Source organism: Chaetodon trifascialis, chromosome 12, assembly GCF_039877785.1.
Source record: "Chaetodon trifascialis isolate fChaTrf1 chromosome 12, fChaTrf1.hap1, whole genome shotgun sequence".
Classification (NCBI taxonomy): Eukaryota; Metazoa; Chordata; class Actinopteri; order Chaetodontiformes; family Chaetodontidae; genus Chaetodon; species Chaetodon trifascialis.
In genome coordinates, this window is record NC_092067.1 from 14,728,375 (window position 1) to 14,748,311 (window position 19,937).

A 19,937-nucleotide genomic window follows, 5' to 3' on the forward strand; every position below is an offset into this window, starting at 1 on the left:
TGGAGGCTTGTCTCCTCACAAGGAGTTTAATGAGGAAGTTGTTCAGAGTGGTTGTTTTAGCTTTTTCAGTCTTTTACAAGGTGCTGTTTTTGTGCTGAAGACAGTTTCTTGGAGTACACGAGCAAACGTAGAGTCTACAATTAACCAGATAGAATATTGCCGGTTTGGAACTAATTATTTGCCAATAAACAAGATCAGGGTCAAGGAGCTGCTTCTTAATGTACTGCAACTGAAACTAGCTGTGATGTCAAAGTAAGTAATGAGAGAGGTGGAAACACTGCACAGCAGTAAAACACAGTCAGGCGCTGGTCAAACACAGATATGATGTTAATGTGCGCTAAAAAAAAAAGGGTTTGCACTAGAAATGGTTCCATATTTTGGGAATGACTCGTATTAGAGTTAGATGAGAAGATCGTGCCACTTTAATATCCCTGATTTAAATATGAACCTACAGCCAGCAGCCAATTATCTTATCTTAGCATAAAGACTGGAAACAGGGATTAACAGCTAGCCTGGCTCTGCCTGAACTAAATAAATCAGCCCACCATCACCTATAAAACTCCCAAATTAACATGTTATATCTTGGTTTTTCAACCCCAGTAAAACCACAACTTGATGTTTTCACAGTTAACTGGTGAGCTTTAGAGGTGCTGCTGTGTAGATTGTGTTGTGTTTGGACAGACCCAGGCTAGCTCTTTCTATTTGTTTCCAGTCTTTGTGCTAAGCTAAGCTAACCAATCCAAGGTGCAGACATGAGGAGCGTCAATTTGTTCGATTGTTTTTAACCGTTGAAGCTATAAGATGTGTGTGGCAGCCCCGCACAATGGGAGACTACAGAATTTGATTTGTGGTGATCTGGATGAACTGACCCTTTAAAGTGAAGCGACAGCCATTCGCTGGCCTATAAAATGAACATTTGCACTCTGATGAATGAAAATCCTACACTGACTCAGCAGATCCTCAGGACTCTAGATGTAGATTTTCACCCTCCTACTTCCTCCTGAAACCAGTGCCACAAATGCGAGCTGTGGCTAATCTGTTACACAGAGTAAGAAGTAATTTACACGTTCACATTCCCGCCCATTGAAGGACTTCTTCTCTGTTCTCTGCTGCCTCTCTTCCAGCAGATGACTGAATCTTTGGCAGCGTAAAGTTGTTTCCCCTGATTGTTCAAAACAGCGCACTAAAGAATGAATTATTCATCGCGCCACAGAAAGTGAAATGTTATTGACGACTTACTAAAGATAATGACTTATTATTCAAACATAAGACAATTATGGAGGCTTATTGCAGTCTTCGGCTGCCGTACACCCTGGGCTTCAAAATTTCTAGGTTACAAAAGTGTGTTTTAAAGCCAAGACACCTTTACAAGGGAGCATCTATATTTAATGTCAGATAACGTTTCATCTTCTTTGCCTACGTTTTTGGGTGAGACAGGACATTTCTTCATCATCTCTTGCTACCTCGGCTTCTCTACCTTGACTAAAGCTGCATTTGCTTTTTCCATCTTAACACTACTTTGTACTCACTTTGAACAGACCTCATCACATCTCAATCCTATACATCAAAGAGCAAGCTCCCCACACACACCCCCACCCCCCATCTTTCCTCAGCTTTCTTGATGTTATTCAAACCAGCACAGGTTTACTAAAGTCACACTTTGTAAATGCCCAGAAAGTTCCTGTCAGTTCTGAGATATTAGCTAACTTTTACCGTGAATCTTATCTCCTCCAGCCTCAGAGGTGTTCACAGTCCACTGTGTGAATCCTTGTCCCCCCTGAATATTTGAGGATATTTGGATGGAGCTTGGTTAGGCTGCATCAAAAGCACTTAGGTTTAAATATTACATTGTGATAAATTGTACAGCATTGCTGCTTAAAGCTACTGCATCATTATGGCATGTTGTGGTGAATGGAAAATAAAGCAGCATCTTTAGTTAAACAATGTCTGTATGTAGGACATTGTTCTGCTAATGATGCAGAAATGGATTTGATAAGCAAATGTTTTATTCCCCTGAAATTGCATCAAAGCACTCAATCATACATAACAAATCCTTACGTCCTTGAACGAAGCTTCACAATGGAATCATATTGTAAAACGAGCTGCGCTGTCTGTTTATGTGTTGTTTATCTTAAAGACAGTGATGCACCACAACTATTGGATGGATAGTTATTAAATGTTTATGCAAACATTCATGATCCCTGGAAGATGAATTACAATTACTTTGTCGATCCTCTTTTCATCTAGCGCCATCGTCAGGTCAACATTTTAATTGGTTCAATACTTTGATTTATGACAAAATACTTGGAAAACTAGTAACATTATCATTAGTTGCTCTCTCTTAAGCGCTAATTAGCAAATATTAGCATGCTAAGACTCTAAACTAAGACGGTGAGCATGGTAAACATCTTACCTGCTAAACATGTTAGCATATAGCTCAAAGCAAAAATGTTACTAAGTACAGCGTCACAAGAGCTGCTAGAGCGACTGTAGACTTTCATTCTTGTTTTTATGGAAGAGTTTACTTGAACTGACTTTTGTCTGACTGACTGGTGCCAAAAGAAAAAAAAAAGAACCATCACAAACAATTATTGTATCTGTTTCTATTATTGTATGCGCAAGATACACTTGTGGTTGTGGTTGGTGTGATCATATTTTGTTTAACACTATGTAGACCACATAATACAAAGCTGTGGTTGAGTTTACAGAAAATAATTGCATTTTACATAACAAGTGCCAAATTTGGTTGAGATCTCAATTAGATGTTTTCCTAAAATTGCTCAGCCGCTGGATCGACCCGCTCAGATCTGGAGCCCAAAACACGACACATCACCATCTATCCATTCTGACCTGCAGCGATTAGAGCATGCAGCAGATCAGAGGATGGGTCAGGCCGCCCATCTCTCTGTTTGGGAAATCACTGCCATTTGATCCAGGCCAGCCCCAGAGGAATGCTGCTCCTGCAGATATTACAGGCGAGGAGGCTGCCAAACTGGCTTCTGGCATGCGAGCGCACGGCTTGGACATGGGCTGGGAAGGGGTCAGACAGTGGCTCACACCGGGGGTTTGCTAAATGATCATGGGTAATGTCTGCTGTTTGGGGTGGGGAGGAATAATGGTCGACTGGGAATACAGAGGCAGCACGGTTCATACAATATTGATTTCTCCATATCAAAAGAAAGCCAAGCAGAGTTTGCTCCTCTTGGTGAGAGATGTACATATTGTACATGTTTGCTTCTTGAGATAAAAAGGGCTGGAATTCTTTTTGAGATAGGTGTTTCTTTCATTTTCAAAGAGCAGCAGATGACTCGTATTACATCTCTAAATACCACTTTGAAATCCCTTGAAAATCAGAATGCTTCTCAGAAACAACATAAAAGGGCTGCTAAAAGGGATTTTTAGTGGAATAAATTAGAGATGTATCGATTTACTTCCCAAATCATGTGCTGCTATCACCTGACTTCTCCCAGACCACAGAGAACCACTTGGGCTTTGTTTATTCAGATGGAGGGAGCAGAGGCACCAAAAGGCATGGATTATAAGGAAAAATCATCAGCAGGGGCCTTTGATGTCTAAATGAGGCATGTGCAACCCAGACCCCTCTCTTTACCTCACAACTGCCTCTTCTCACACACAGACACACACGCATAGACACACGTGGGTACATAAACCCACACATGCATTCAAACTTGTGCACACATACTTTCACATGCATGTGTGCACACGAACACAGACAATATTCCTCGGTTGCAAACAAAGACTCCACACAGATAACTGAAGTTGAAGAGGATTTCCAGATCTTCTCAGAGCTTCTGAGATTTATTACCGCTCTCATCAGTTTGGACATCATTCTTAAATAGCAACTCATATGCTTTAAATTATAAGACAAACTGGTCAAGTCCTGCAGATAAGGCCGAAAAAAAAGAGCAGTTCCTGCATCTGTTTTCACTAATGCAAGCAGAGGATGTTGTTACTTACAACCAATTTTTCACACTGAAATCAATCATTTCCCCTGACAGCAGATTTGGAACTTTGACTCCAAAAGAAATGTTTGTGTGGAGGAAAAAATCTCTATACTTTGTGGAAGTCAATCATTTGTCAGACACATAATATAAGTAATTTATAACTGTGACCTGGCAGGATGAGTAAAAAGTAAGTAGTGAGGAGGGAGACATGAATGACAAGGAAGCCAGGCCAAAAATAGATTAAATATGCAAATGAATGGCATTAAGCTTTTTCTCTGCTGATCGGTGGGATCCCTTGTAATTTTATTAGATAAAATGTGGTTTATTTAATGATTTAAAACTGTATTTTGTCAACAACAATGACAAACTAGTGAGAAAAAAACTTTCTTAAACTACATCAAATGAGTCAATCCAAATGCGAAATTACAGAGAACTTGGAGCATCATTTTCCACCTTGATTTTACATCTGAGGAGATTATTCTGTTGGAATTGTGATGATGAGTAGTTTGGAAGTACATCCTGTTAACTACTCCCACTGACATTAAGAGGATTACGTAGGTAGCGTCAGACAGAGGCAACTCCTTCCGTTAAGTTGAGTCTTTCCTATCCCTTCCAAATCTCTGCTGCCGCTACGTCGAGCCTGTAATTTGCCTAAAACTGAAGGCATCCGGTTGAGACGCTGCGATATGTGGAGACAGACAGATCAATCAAAAGGCTGAGAGACAGCGAGAGGGTGGGAGCGTATTTGTCTAGAGAACACGGAGAGGGTGGACCATTTGTCTGGCAGATGCATGTTGAGATGGTGATGCTGCTGCTTTGGCGGTGGCGATGGCGGTGGTGGTGGTGGTGGGTTGTGGAGCAGCACCTGGTGGCTGCAAACCTTGTGGGAGGACATGTGGGAAGATGTTTAAGAGCTGAGGGAGGGAGTGAGAAGAGAGGAAAGTGAGATGTACTGGTGAGTGTGGGTTTGACCTCAGTGTGGGTAAAACAGCGTCCACATTTCCAACGAGCTCTCTCGGCTGCAGCTATAAAGCGCAGAGAGAGCTCGGGGCGACAAACAAAATCAATTCTTATTGACTGTACCATGTTATGCACCGAGGGGACGTAACCATTTCCAATAAATCAACATGAACTTCAACTATTCCCTTCATTTTTCTCTTTTCTCATCGCTTCAAACGACCAGGTTAACTCTCTTCCAAGGCGCAGAGGTAATTGGTCTCTGTGTTGTGGCTCCACTTTATCACTGTCTCTCTCTTGACATGTATGTTTACCACAACTATAATCTTCAAAAAGCCTGTTAACATAAGTAGCTCAGCTTTCATAAACCATAAAGTCAGCTCTGACTGATCCTCAGCACCATCCTGTTTACCACGCTGAGGAGCATAAGCAGCACTCTGATCGTATCTGCTGCTTGCTAGCAAAGGCTTTCTTTCCGCACACGCCTCTGTGACTCATTTCCAAACATGTTGTATTAATATTCAAACTCGGCAGACAGGTGACGAGAGGTGACATCGCCTTGAGTGTGCAGCTTACACGACTGCACCGTGCACGTGGAACTTTTTCACTGACAAAACATGGGAAATCAAAGGTTTGTGCTGCAGACATCTGAGAGCGCCCCGAGTACAAAGTGCTTTAATGCTCTCTTCCCACCATAAAATGCAACACTGCGGGTATTTTGCTAAAGAGTGAGAATAGTTGCCTCGCCTGGTGTCAGATATACAGCCAAGCAGACATCTACCCAAATCTTCTCACCCCACGGTCTGCTCTGTTTCACACATGAAAGAAAAAACTGTGCTGAGCACGTCACTTGCAGCACTAGGCTTTGTTAAATCACGTAGAAAAGACCCAACGTCCGTCAAACACATTGAGAGGTTCCAGGTCATGCCCCGGTGTTTTGGCATTAATGGGAGCAGGGTGTAGAGTGTGTGCGAGTGTCTGGAGGGGTGGGGTAATTCGATTTCCATGGCTAATTTTCTGTTTTTCTACGCTGGTGTCCTGAAACACTCCAGGTCGAGCTCTAGCCCAAGAGAACCGACATGATCACCAGAGGCGACAGCAGGATGAGACACAGGAAGGAGTCTGGTCTCCAAACATCTGGCAGGGCAAGACTTCCATGAGTCGCTCAACCTCGGGATGAAAAAAAAAGGCCCTCAGATCTGCGGGGATCAAAGTGTGCCCTGGGTGCCTGAGCCACCGTGGCCTCCTTCAACATATTCAAATGGGGTTTCCTGAAAGAAGTCGGAGCCACAAGCAGACCTTGGAACACAAACGAGGCAGGAAAAGGGACGGCTATGAATACCTGAAATCTGTGTGCTCGCCACACAAAATAAGTAAAGTGTTAGTAAAGCCCATGGCGGAAGAGGAAGAGGACATTTAAATAGAATATAACTGAACTGTCAGATATGAGACGTTATTATTCATGTGCCCGAGGCTCATTCAGTCAGTGCAGAGACCCTTTAATTTAACTAATAACAAAAAGAAGTGAAAGAGAGTGTTTGACTCACTGCAATAAATGATGCTGATGAGATTATTTTAAGTTAGTGGTTCCCAGTTTAAGGGTCAGGACCCTCCAAACTAAAAAATCTTCTTCTCATCAAGGACTTTCTGCTTGTAATGTGAGTCAGTGAAGTCTTATGTTCTTAAAACAAGAGAAACACTTGCCAGTGCATTGAGAATATTTTCCACTTTTCTGTAAGCCAGTTTCATTTTTCTTCATTCTAGAGCAGCAACCTGCTTTCTTCTTTCTTGGTTCTAATTTCTAGAAAATTCTTGCAAAACATGTTGACTTCTATCGGAAAGATGTTGAAATTTCCTTTCATTCTTGACTAAAATCACATTGATCAAAGGGATATGAAAGAAAAGCGCAAAGTCAGGTTCATTCTTCTGACTTTTTCATAATTTTGCTTTTTTCTTGTGAAAAGCGGACACTTTCAGACCTCCATGCCTCAGAAATCCTTCAAATTAAACAACCTAAGCAGCTCAAAACTCAGTTCTACATTGATGCCACAGACTGAATACGGGGGTTGTTAAAAAAAAGCTTGGTGACAATATGTGATACAGTACAAAGTAGCAGTAGTAGTCCTACATTTTGTGGTTCAAAAGCTCTACTTTTAAGGTTTTCCAGCAATGAAAACATTTAAACGGTGTATATTTAAACTAATTTTAAGCTGAAGGGGAGGAATGACTTTTACACATCAAATGAGCCATTCTGCATCCTCATCTCAGACTTCAAAGAAACAACAAAAACAAGAGAATCATTCAGCTGTTATTTCAAAACTCTCTGTGTTCGAGAATGACTGGAAGCTCCGCTGACACGGGACAAAACATACATTTGAGAAAAATGCCCCCATGCTGGCATTAACTGCAGCGTTTCCCTCCATAATCACTCTGACATTATAAATTCATCAAATACTGCCTCCCTTCAGCAGCAGTGATGCCTGGGAGCGGGGGTCACCTGTATGCAGCATTACCGAATTAGCCGCTATCTAACCCAGACCTGCTGTGGCATGCTGACACTAATCCCGGGCCCGCTAGAGAGCCCTGTCTGTGTTACATTATCATGTCTAATCCCCGTAATCTCTCCGACGCGCTGCTAAATGCTAGTTCACCTCCATCTCTTACCTCATACCCCTCTAATAACATTAATGAAGGGCCAGGCACCCATTACCGAAGCTACCCCAGTGGTGACGGCCGTAATCGGAGGCCCCCTGCGCAGCCACCCACTCAGCCTTCCAGGCAGCAGGAATTAATGTAATTCATTGCCTGGGGCAAAAAGCAAACCAAACATATGTTCAACAAATCAGGGTTTGTGTATTTTCTTGTCACCGTTACTGTGCAGGTCTATTAGAGTCATTGATGAGATCCTTAGTGAAGGGCTCGCCGTGCGGGAGAATGAAAGCTTTGAAGTGCTCGTGCCACTTCCAAAGCCCCCCCACTTGCCATGAGACGTTTATGATGAGCTGACCTGGGTTATTAAAATACCACAGAAATGATCACCCATAATGCTTCTCCCTTTTTGCTGTCAACAAAGAATGGCAGCAGAGGATTGGCTGGGATGAAAGGTTGAAAGGGGCCCCGTATTAAAAATGGCACTTTATCCATTAAAGCGGGATTTCTGCTGTCTCTTTGTGTAATTACCTGCACCCGCCAGCTCTGTGCTCGGGCTTACCTTGTTTACACTGCATGTCTCGCAGCCTAGCTGTCTCCCTGCAAGACTTCGTTACACTGTCTTCTGCTCTGCCTTTGTCTCTCTTGATGTCTTTCACTTGTCTGTCTCGGCTGTCGAGGCCAACCTTGAAAGAAGAGGCGTAAAAAAAAAAACACACCCAGAAGAGCAATGTCAATGAAAGTACCGGATAAACAGACACAAGTTAAAGCAAGCCACGCAATGTGGTGTTTTGTTTTTTTTCTTGTTTTTTTTTAATTTAGTCATGTAGATGCTGTATTCATTTATTTACAATTTACAATTTGGCACTCATATAACTCAAACCCATTAATGTGCTTTGCAATGTTAATCAAATGCTAATGCAATTGCATATCCCCCTTTACTAGCCCTACCTCCTAGCAAACAGCACCACACTGACTTAATTGTGAGGGTAAAAAACATCTCATACAGATTTCCTCTCATATTTAATTTTATCTCTGAATAAAAGAGCTATAGGAAAGTATTAATCTGCTTAACATTTCTAAGTACATCCTCCAAAGGATTTTGCTTTTTTAATCTTACATATGCTCAGCAGAGTTACTGGCAAAAACTGTACATTTTCCTCATTTCATCCTTTCAACATCAAATGGTGAGCAGCAAAAATTGGATCAGACTTCAAAGACTGTGATGTGCTCCAAGTCACGGAGTGGCTCTTCTATTTCACATATTGAATCCGAGCAGGATATCAAAGTGCTACCAAAGAACCTCAGGTCTTTACTAAAAAAGGGGTCTAACATCTGTAGAAAGAGGAGCGCAAAGACAAATCACCTCAGGGAAGAGCGAGCATTTATTCTCAGCCGTGAATTTCCAGCCTTTTGATTCTCTCGTTCCCGTACCACCCTGTCTTCTCCGCTGAGATGGAGGTTGGAGCAAGAGAACTCTTTTGTCTCAAGGACTCAAAAAATTCCCAAAGAATAATCTGGGTTAAAGCTGCTTTGTAGACGAGCAGCATTTTTACATACACGGCTAAAGTCAGGCGTAAGAAAATGCTCATTGATATTCTGTTACTTACATTTCCTCTATGTATGTGGTCTGTATGTGCCTCTCTGCTCTTTGGGCTGTTCGACCTGTGAAAGTAAGAAGCATAATTTAACTGAAATGAACATAAGCTGTCACAGAACAACACATTTGCATGCATTTCTTTTTTAATTCAACCTTTATTTTACCCTGCAAGACACAAAGAACAATTTCTTACTTGCAATGACAGCCCGGTTACTAGATAGTAATGCAGAGCTGAGGATGATTTGTATTTGTCTCCTCTTTTAATGGAAAAATCAGCTTTGGTTTATGATTATGCAATTTGCAGAGAGTAAGAAAGAGATATGTTTCTGTGTTCTGCTGCATTATTTAAAAAAAAAAAAAAAACACCAAAAGACACAACATCTGCAAACGCGACGCCGCATGCCAGTCGCAGTCATGCTTTGCGTCTAGAAAAACAAAATCTCATCCAGTTTGGACTTAGTGATGCAACTGGAGGCTCTGCTGTTTGGATGCAAACACCGAATTCATGCGTGGCAGAGAGGAGGGATATCAAAAGGGAAAAGAACAGCATGTAGGTGAGAACATAGATCTTACAGGAGGAAAATGGGCCAAATCATGTCAAAATAAATCTATATGGAGAGATTCCAACACTGATTAAACAGAATTGTTAAGTGGAGGTTTGAAGTTTTTCTCACCAAGGAATATGATTGTAAACACGGAGAGAAAAATCCCAGATGAGGCTCCGCTCGGTTCGAGTATACAACAAGCATAACATTTTCAGATGTGTAAATCTAGTATTTTGGAGTTTGAGTCTGGAGAGAGAAGCGCAGCGTTGACCAAAAGTCACCCATGATTTGAGATTTCCATGTGAATTGGTTTAAGATGTGCACTGACAGGCAAAGCGCACGTATTCGCCATTATCCTAATTTCCTTGCGCTCTCTTTCGGAGCTACTGTACATGAAAAAATCTCATAACACCAAAAATCATTCTGGAATACTTTTCCCTTTGGGCACATTTTTAGTATGTAGTCTCAAAGCTACCATTAGGGAATTTGTAATAACTGATTTGTGTGAGTTGTGGTCCAGAGAGAAGCTAAACATGGAGCTAAAAGCCGCCATCGACACCATGTGTGCTGCTGTTCAGTCGGTGGCTGCTCTCCTGCTTAGCACATACTTTCTTAATGACTGGCCTGCCCATATGCTGAATAAACACAGTCTTCAGCTTGTACATCTGGAGACCAGTGCAGCGCCCAACCCCATTTGTGGTCAGACAAGTGTGCTATCTTGGTGGAAAGATATTTATTACGTTTATAAAACTGAAAGAGGTGGTGCTTAGGGAGGAGCTTTCTCTTCTGTTTGAAACACTTCAGTACATTACAGGGCAAGAGGAGCCCATCCAGCACGGCTCAATTTGTGACAGGTATGTGAGGCCTCTTGCTCCACATGCCACCTCTAATGGTGGCTTTTTAGGTCATATTTGAAGCCTATTGTCTGCAAGAAACCATAAAGAAATCACCAAAAGCAAACAGCAGGAAAACACTCTTTCAGCGAGGACAGACGCTGAAGGACAAGACGTGTCAAAGCTCACCCCGTATGCTCCTTCTTGGTGGTCTTTCCTGCAGCCTCAGGGTGACATCTGTGCCTCTGGGGTACCCGGTCCCGGCGCACCCGATGGCCCCTGTAGGCTGCACAGGATATGAATGTCAGACTTGCTTGCACGTGGTCAGAAAACCATTTCCCTCCCTCTGTTATCATTTAAACAACATACACATAGTCCACGAGGCTGCTATTGAACGTAACTGTTGCAATTAACACAGTTTACAACGATTCATTGAGGCACTCCAACAGCTTTGTATTAAAAGCACTGCATTTGCTTGGAGGAGGTGAAATGAGTGCAGCATCTATATAAGGAGCAGAGTGTAGCAGAGGGAAAACATCATGTGATTATTGAGACATACTGCGCTCAGATGGATGGTAAACGGAGCCTGCTGACTTACTCCATCAACGGGCTTTGTGTTTTTCTTGTAAAATTATATGCGCAGGAAAAGAAAGCTCAAGTACATTGTTGAGCCATGGTTCTATTTTGCATGGTCTAATCTGATCGATGGTGAGCATGTCCCCCAGGCCCCGCTGAGATCTGAGAAGCCACCAGGCTCATACATTTGAAAGGCATCTGTTTATTTTCAGAATGCAAATGCAGCCCACCTCAAAGGCTATAAGCTGCAGAGAACACACAATGTGAATGTGCTGGAGTGCTCCGCCGGGGGGCTGAGGCCCCACTTATGTCAGGTTCAGGTTCTCCCCCCTCCCCGAACCCCGACGGCCACACACAAACACATCTCTCAAAAGAGAAAGACAGCGGCGACGGAGAAGCTCTCCTCACACCAAAACCATGTTTACCCATTCTGCAGCGTTATTTACAAGAGTTTTAATGGAGGACATTTACACAAGGTGTGCAGGCGACTGAGATGCTCCATGTGCCAGATGAGGGCAGCCCTTAGGAGAGCTGGGGGAAACAATGCCAAATCTCCTCCCCCTGCCCTCCTCTCTCCTGCCCCTTTTGGCACCCTCCCTTGTCCTCCAGTGAGAGGCTCCAAGGAGGGGGGGGTGGGGGGAGCACCCGGGAAGGTTAATGTGCCCACTTTGATCTTCGTCAAGGCACACTGAGTAAGAATTAATTTACATTTCAGATGAAAAGGTTGACAGTATAAAAAGGCATCTTGTTTCTGGTATGTGAGAGCTGTGTAATAGGCCAGGAATTTGAGAGAGGAAGTCGTGAGGAAACAGAAGGGATAAGCCCCTCTCTTGCCTTTACTGGGAAAGAGATGAAAGGAAAAAAAGGATCTCAGTATGCACTGTTCTTCTGAAACATGGGGACCAAATGCTGCCCAAACTTTCAAAAGCTTTTCTTTATGCATTATTAATTAATTATTTATGTTTCGTAGGCCACTCATTGAGATCAAAAAGGTGTTTGACAAAGATGTAAGGTTTTCAGGCCTTTATCCCCGGTCCTTTTGAAAGTGTATGAAAAAGTGGTGCGCAGCTCTACAGGACACGGACGACAGGAGAAATTCCAGAGGTCTGCACTTGAATGGCCAAAGAAGGAAAATGTAAACATTTCTTTACCTGACTGAATGCGGACAGCGGCCTCTTCCCGCTCCTTTTTTACTTGCTTGAGGTTTTGCCGAGCAACATAGCCCCTCCAGGCTAGAGAAAGAGAAAGAGACGGTGTGTGAGTGTGTGTGTGTGTGTGTGTGTGTGTGTGTGTGTGTGTGTGTGAGTGTGTGTGTGTGTGTGTGTGGAAGACATTGCTGACCTGCCTCTGTGAAACAAAATAGACTGCACATACTACACAAGATCCCACTTCAAAACACAGCTAAACCAGGTGGCAGAGGGATGGATCCCTTTGAACTCTCTGAGGTCTTATTGTCTGCTCTGAAGCATTGCTCTTAACCCTCGTAGGTCAAGCTGTGGTTATCAAACTCATCTCTTTCATGAAGACTCGCCGCACATAACACACTGGAGGTCATGAAGAAACCGGCGCTCACATTCGCCTCAAATTTGCACCCGTTTCATCATTACCTGATAAAAGAATACATCAGAATTTTCCCGTTCATTTGCATGTTTTTGACTTAAGTTTGAATAATTCCTCCTGTTTACTGTCTAATTGATACCAGCGTACCTGACTGGATGACGATGGCCCCGCGGCTTCTCTTCTCCTTCTCTTTTCGGTAACGTCGGGCGCCCAGCCAGCCTTTAGTGTATGCTTGCATCACCACCACCCGAGCTATCACCTCCCGCAACAGCAGGTTCAGCTGCTCCACATGGTAGTACTTCAGAAAAACCTGACAGCACGTTTAGCCCAGGTCAGAGTATCCCAGTATCCCATACATGTTTTTGTACAATATACAATTATATATTAGGTATAATACAAACACATGTTTCTTTACTGCTTCTTTTTGTTTTGGTGCAATAATCACACTACCTTTGTTGTACCCAGGACCCAGTCTTCCAGTTTGGCCCGCTCCAGAATGGCAACAGCGTTCTCTTTGCTGGTCTCAGGCATCTTGTGAGCCCGAAATGCAAGGTAGTAATATCTACGAGAGAAGGCAAAGGGGGAAACAGTGAAAAATGGGATCTGAGGTAGTTGTAGCACAGTTATAGCGGAGTCCAGTTGGAGCTGACGGTGTAACCAAGGGGTCAGATGGTAAAACGAAAGCTTAAAAAAAAGCTGTAATCATCAAAATTATATTTCAAAATGAAAAGTTATCTGATCAATGTTAAATGAAGACTTTGAGTGTTTCTTCTTTTTTTTTGTCATTTTCAATTTTTCTGTCACCATTTGGCATCTGCAATAGGAAGCTGATCTGTGAAACAGACAGCGTTGAGAAAAATGCAGCACACCGTGCAAAGGAAGAGCCAGACATCGGTGTTAATAATGGATCAGCGTTTGGCAGCAGACAACCTCACGAATGAAAACCAAAACTATCTGCATGGTCAGACACAACGAAGGGCATGTGAAAATGTACAGGTTTTGATTCAGGTCAACTGATCCCTTAAAGGAATAATTTGACACTTTGGGAAAAACGTGTCCATTCAATTGAACTGTACTTCTATTTCTGTCTACTTTTGTGTTCATTTAGTGTAAATTGCAAATGTAGGATTACAGGTGAAACATCCAAAGGTAATCTGTGCAAGCATTCCTTCTGGATTCCTCAGCTTTGGTAGCGCAGATAAGCGATCACAAACACGGAGCTCCCCTTCAGTAATTTAATCCACCACTGATCAAGAGGAGAGACAAGAAATCTTAGCACTTTCTTCCACACAACTACTGGAAGCACCACAGCTGGAAAATCGGCTGCTCGGGCAAAAAAAGAGCCAAACTGAGACATGAGTCCTCAACAGAGGCCCTTTGTTGGAGCTCTTTTGAATGGACCGTCGTCTCTTATTTCAGCGGCCACAGAAAATGCCCATCAGCCTGGGCCTATCGGTGTTCATCAGCTCTCTTCACTGCATGTTTATCGCTCACATTGTCTGGATCCGTCCACTGATCCTCTTGTTGTAGTTTACAAAATACCAGCATAGGACAAAGTGGCTCTAACTGTTTGCTCAGGGACATCAAGGCTCCAATAGGACTGGTTCATCCCTTGTGTTCTGGCGTTGGTCAAAAAGAAGAACAACAACAAGAAGAAAAACTTCTTTGAACTCCCCTCCCCGCCTCAGTCTACAGCCTTTCATTCTAATTCCTGTTGATACCTGTTATTTCTTTGATGGTAAATACAAAGCACTGCTTGGCAACATCAGACGAGCCTTTGATATGAGAGCACAAATTTAAATCGGTTTTCACTAAAGGTGCAGTTTAGCCAGCCGGGTCTGTCTGTATGACTTCAGCCGGGCTCAGGTAGGATGATATGGATTCAACAGCTAGGTTAAAATAGTCTGGAGTGGTAATACACTCTCTCATTCACACACACACATAAACTTCATGCACAGGTGTTGCAGAGAAAACGGTAAAATCATCCGTCAGTTCGTCCATTAATCAACATTGGGACCAAAACTAGGACACAGAACAGGCACATGTGGTCATTCAAAGTTTTGGATCACCAAAATTAAGCACAATTTTTTAAGTTTCCCTGAAGCAGTGAGACTAACCAACCATCTAAAAGCTTTTTTTTCTTCCTACAGGCCACAAGCCCAAGTTAATTAAATTTTATATCATCTTAAAGTCTCCACATTAGAGGTGGCCGGAATATTTTCAAAGGAAAATTCATCAGACATGAGCTTCCTTGCATTTTCCCACACTCGTCTAAGCATGTGTATTTTTCCCTCACTGGGGCGGATGTGTGTGTCTACGCTTTTTAAATACGGGGTTGGACATTGAAGCAGGAGTGTGTAGCACTTATTAACACTTATCATATCCTGTCCCACATTTTCAAAAACAAAAACAACACCCTTATGTAAAGTCCCCCTAATGATGAAGTCCTGTTTTAATTGTGTTCTGATCCAACACCAGTGGGACGTGGAGACTACATTTGAGCTTTTCCAGGTCACTGGATTTAAGAACAAACTCTTTATGAATAGTTAAAGGAAATCCATTAAAATGCATCACCCCTTATAATCACAGTTCCTCCCTGTTTGAATTGTATCCATATTTTCCAGACTGGAGTTTCCAGCCAGTTAAAAGAGCTGTAGGATTTAGTCTTGCACTATCACTAATGACTGCCAATTAGTCAGCCTCTTGCTCAGCTCAACTTGTACTCCTATCTAATTAAAGAACCCGTGTTTTTGTGCGATGCAGAGCATGGCTCACTTGTTCTACACTATCTCTGGGGTTGTGTCGACGCTCGGCATGTGTGTGCCGCAGAGTCTAGGTGCTGCCCGACTTGATATGGCTCTTACCTGTTGACAAACTCTTCAAACAGGATGCGGTGGGAGTAGCCCTGCCGGCGGATGTTCACCGTCTCCAGGATCCCTGTGTAGCGCAGCTGTACCATCACCCTCTCCTTGCAGAAGCACAGCGCCTGCCTGTCATCATTGGGTTTGATGCAGCGCACAAAGTGCGGCTGACCCACCACCATCTTAGACAGCAAGTCCATCAGGGAGTACTGCAGACACACAATGAGACACCGGTGGGCAGAGGCAAGAAATGCAGAGAGCGGTTATCGTATGAAATCACATTATCAAAGTCCATTATAATGATCTGAACCTCAAACACAAACTTTTTCCACATATAGATGTTTTTGATAACTGAGTACAAGCTGAATAGCAATTGACAGTGTTAATCAGTCCCAACAGGACCTGACAGACGTTTTAATTCTCATATAAGAGACCTAAATAACAAAATCATCAGATGGAAGTTTGTGTTACTTTGGATTTCAGATTGTGCTAATGTTTAAATCACAAGGCAGGAAACAAATGTGATTGTTCAAAGCTGCATTAAGTAATTTTTTATTACCTCTGCCTTAAAGAATCTATATATTATCATATCAGCATATTAACATCATATGAAGTTCTTATGGCAAACGTGCAAACTACAGCTAGTTGCCAACTTTGCTGTCTGTGATTTGGTGCTCAGCAGGCAGCACCCGGTGGGTTCATCAGAGCTGAGGAGAGCTGACTCATCACTCATCATCATCATCATCATCATCGGCTCATCACTACAAATCTTTCGCATACATGTAGTCATTTGATCTATTGTTAAAATAAAATCATTGATTGATGCATCTTTAAATAACTTGCAGATAATGATGAAAGACATTGTTTTACTTTATTAAGCTTTCCCTTTAGACAGTCACATTAATTGAGACAGGCCTTTATTTCTGAAGGCATATTTGATCATATTATCATCTCCCTGTTTTCTGTTCTCACCTCCTGGTGGCTTTGTTTTGTTATGCTGTTACTGCTATTTGCTGTGAATTCAAATGCATCATATCTTCAGTGTGTTTCACATTAAAAGCCCTGCAGAGGCTCAGAAGTTATAATCACTACTGTTCCCTGGAATGTTTTTCTACAGGGAAAGTGTCACAAAAGGCAAATTAACATTAACAGAAAGCAAAGAAGAATTTATCAAAATTAAACTAACGGGGAGAGAGAACAGAATTTCTGTTAAAAAGAGAAACTCAAAGCAACCTGGTGAGTAGTTTCACTGCTGCTTCACTGAATTTATTACGTGAGTTATCAAAGTAAAAGCATTCAAAAAGGATATCTTAAACTTCTGGAGGGAAGCAATTAATGTGGTAAAAATTATTTCTGTTGTGCGTCACTGTGGATTTTAGCTGTTTTTATGGTTCTGTTTTGTAATCAGGTGTTACAGTAGCTTCAGTTAATACAGTAGGTCAATGTAAACCAAATTTGTATTATCCACTAACAACATCTGAACATAATTTATGAAGATTATTACATGCTCTGAGAAACTTTAAAGCCATAACCTGTTTTCTTACATTAAGATTGAGTTTGAAGCATTTTCAGATGCAAGCGAGACTGTGTGAAGACTTAAGTTCATACATCACCCAGAGCGGTACATGCATTCAAATATATGAGCAGATTTTAAAAAGTCTAATTCAAAATTCATCAAACTGAAACCCACAATAAATAGAGACATGTGAGCTGACCTAACGGCATCAACAGTTTAAGGCTAGTTTGGTCTAATAATGATATTTTCAAAAAAACTACACATTTTGTTGACGTCAGCAGAGTTCTGAGCCGTTTCTGCTTTATTTTCAGAGTTCAACAGTTACTGAAGCAACTTTTGCTTGTTGTCAGTAAAGCAGCATAAAAAAAAAAAAAAAAAAGACCTACACGGAAATAGGAGGCTACAGTCTGTCTCCTCATGTTGGTGGTCTCCTCTGGGTGACGCATCATCTCCATGGTGTCCACCTGAACACAGACATTCACAATGAACACGCTGCATTGACGAACTCAGGCCAGGAGCATCGCCGCAAATGCAGCAGATTCAAATGAGGTGCAGTTTATTTGCAACCTGACGTCGTCGGTGGGCTCTGTGGAGATAAAGGTATTATTACAGCAGGTCTCCTTCCTCTAAATGGGCCAGTTGGGGATACACAGCTGTACTAACTGTGCCGTCTGTGTAACATAGCCCCATAAACACTTAAAGCTAACAATCTAGAGAATATTTCTGCACTGCTGTGGGGCATGGGAAAATTGCACAGCATTCTGAGTAATGAGACGAGCCGTCACCGAGCAGACAGTCATCTCGACGACGACGACGACGGATTAACGAGGACACAATATAAGCTTTCTAATGGCCCTCGCAGTTCATGGCTTCATCAAAATTAATGATGCAATGGATATTTTATGGTAAGTCTACGTAGCAAAGTGCATATCTTAACATTTTATTTCATCCCAGTACAGAGAAAGAAAGGTACGTCAAACAGTCTCTGAGTTCCATGAAGGGAGGGCTGAAGGGATGCTTTGACACTTTGGTACAAATGGTTATCTCGGACTCACTTCCACTTTTTCTAACAACCGTCACGCTACTTTAATCTGGTTGTACTGGTAACTTTTTGTAAGTGTCGGTGTCTGTCAACTTTTCCCCAGCTCTGATTGAGAACATGACGGCATACATATTACATCAATCACACTGAGTTGCTGCTAAGAAGGCCTTTCTTGTTGGGGAATCACTGAGTAGGTGCTTAGAGGAAGTTCAACAAAGTAAAACTGTTTTTCTCACAGTTATTCTGACCTGCCATGTTAAGTATTTCTATAATCTAAAAAGATGCATCGCAGAGCATTTGTTTACATTAAAGACGCAAAATTGTGGCGGTTTGAAAAAATAGTTCAAAAGAAACGATTTACATTTTCCAGAGCCAGACGGTGATTGATGTCAGATGAGCGAAGCTGCACGCAGCTCGAAGTTAGCGAAACATAATTACACTTTCAATTTGATTTACTAATATTTTGATCAGTTGACTTCACTGAACGGTTTTATTCATTTATCTGTGATTTAGAGATAGATTTTGATTTTGAAACGTGTACTACTTTCAACAGAAACCTTACCTTCAATAGGTATTTGGGAGACTTTGAGTGTGGCACATGTGGGCGAGTGACATGGAAATAAAGGAAGAGAGAATTGGATAGACAAGAAGCAAAGAGGCTGAAATTCACATTTAAGGGGTTTCCTGCTATAAATCATAATGTGAAGACCATGTAAAAATAACCACACAAAGATATTTTCACTTTCGTATCTTAGACATTATGATTTGACAAACTGTTTCCCCTTAAAATGAGTAAAATAGTCAAGAGATGAGACAGTTGAAAGCTATTTCTTTCCACTTTACAGCCAGTGTGTGCAACACTACAAAAAGACACTGCAAGAAGAATCTCGGTACGAACATAATTAAGAGAAGAGGCTGAAAGCAAACACTTCTTTGTGAGTCCTTCAGTGTTTCTACGTGAAGGTTATTGTGGAATATACTCATGAAACTGTCCTCTTATTGAAGTACGTCGATGCAGCCATTTGAGCTGATTTTGTGAGGACTCAAACATTTTTACAATACTGAAGTGCCCATTAACAACAAAACAACAATAGTTAGTAAGTCTGAAAAACTACTTTTATGTCGTAGACACCGAATGCCAGATGGCGATGCTGCATCACCACAAGCAAGACAGCAAACATAACAGGGTAGTCAATTAATGTGGCTATGCTTCAGAGCACAACTTTTTACTGGGTTTCTTATGCTGCAATGCCCGTGAGCAACAAATAAAAAAACAATATGTTCTCAGATCTGATGATTTGTGCCACAGGAGCGCAAGCCTCACCTTGGTGCGTCCTGAACCGAGCTGTGGCGGCAGAGATCTGGAGGCAGCAGTGACCCGGGCTCTGGATGTCGCCAGATTTCCTGTTCAAATCCAGTCATAAGTACTCATGTCAGGGTTTATTCAGAGCTTAGAGTTGGAACAGCTGAGTGAATAAAGGGAAGAAATGATTGCTGAGAGTGAACTATCACACATGGAGATACCGTAAAAACTTTAAGGTGATATTCTTTTTCAAAACACGGGAAACCAAAGTGAAGAGCTACACGACTAGGTTAACAGTAGTGTTAATACTGCAGCACAGCATAAAAGACAGTTCAGAAGGAGCCTAAATCTGAGCTGAATCCCATGGACTCAGGAGTGCAGCTGCGTGCACAGCAGTCCAACAACCCCACACACAGCGGAAAGGATATGAACATAGCATATGCAAGACAGTCTGAACATTTCAAAGTTTCTGCACAAGATGTCCAAATGTTTTCTCTGGCTATATCTTCAGAGGCTAAACTGTGATTAAT

At 42.1% G+C, this 19,937-nt stretch overlaps 1 protein-coding gene across 4 annotated transcripts in view; it reads right to left on the reverse strand.

The window, feature by feature from the left end:
• myo3b (myosin IIIB) overlaps positions 1-19,937 on the reverse strand; it is a 62,855-nt gene that overhangs the window by 7,906 nt on the left and 35,012 nt on the right. For 2 of the 4 annotated variants that reach the window (XM_070975959.1, XM_070975960.1), the window contains 10 exons: positions 19,429-19,508; positions 18,667-18,687; positions 17,449-17,526; positions 15,550-15,755; positions 13,136-13,247; positions 12,833-12,995; positions 12,277-12,357; positions 10,739-10,835; positions 9,182-9,236; positions 8,134-8,257 (listed from right to left, as the gene is read on the reverse strand). In XM_070975959.1, coding sequence (XP_070832060.1) covers positions 8,134-8,257; positions 9,182-9,236; positions 10,739-10,835; positions 12,277-12,357; positions 12,833-12,995; positions 13,136-13,247; positions 15,550-15,755; positions 17,449-17,526; positions 18,667-18,687; positions 19,429-19,508 — 1,017 coding nt within the window. The remainder of the gene's footprint in view (positions 1-8,133; positions 8,258-9,181; positions 9,237-10,738; positions 10,836-12,276; positions 12,358-12,832; positions 12,996-13,135; positions 13,248-15,549; positions 15,756-17,448; positions 17,527-18,666; positions 18,688-19,428; positions 19,509-19,937) is intronic. The other 2 variants (XM_070975962.1, XM_070975961.1) reach the window with 1 other exon arrangement.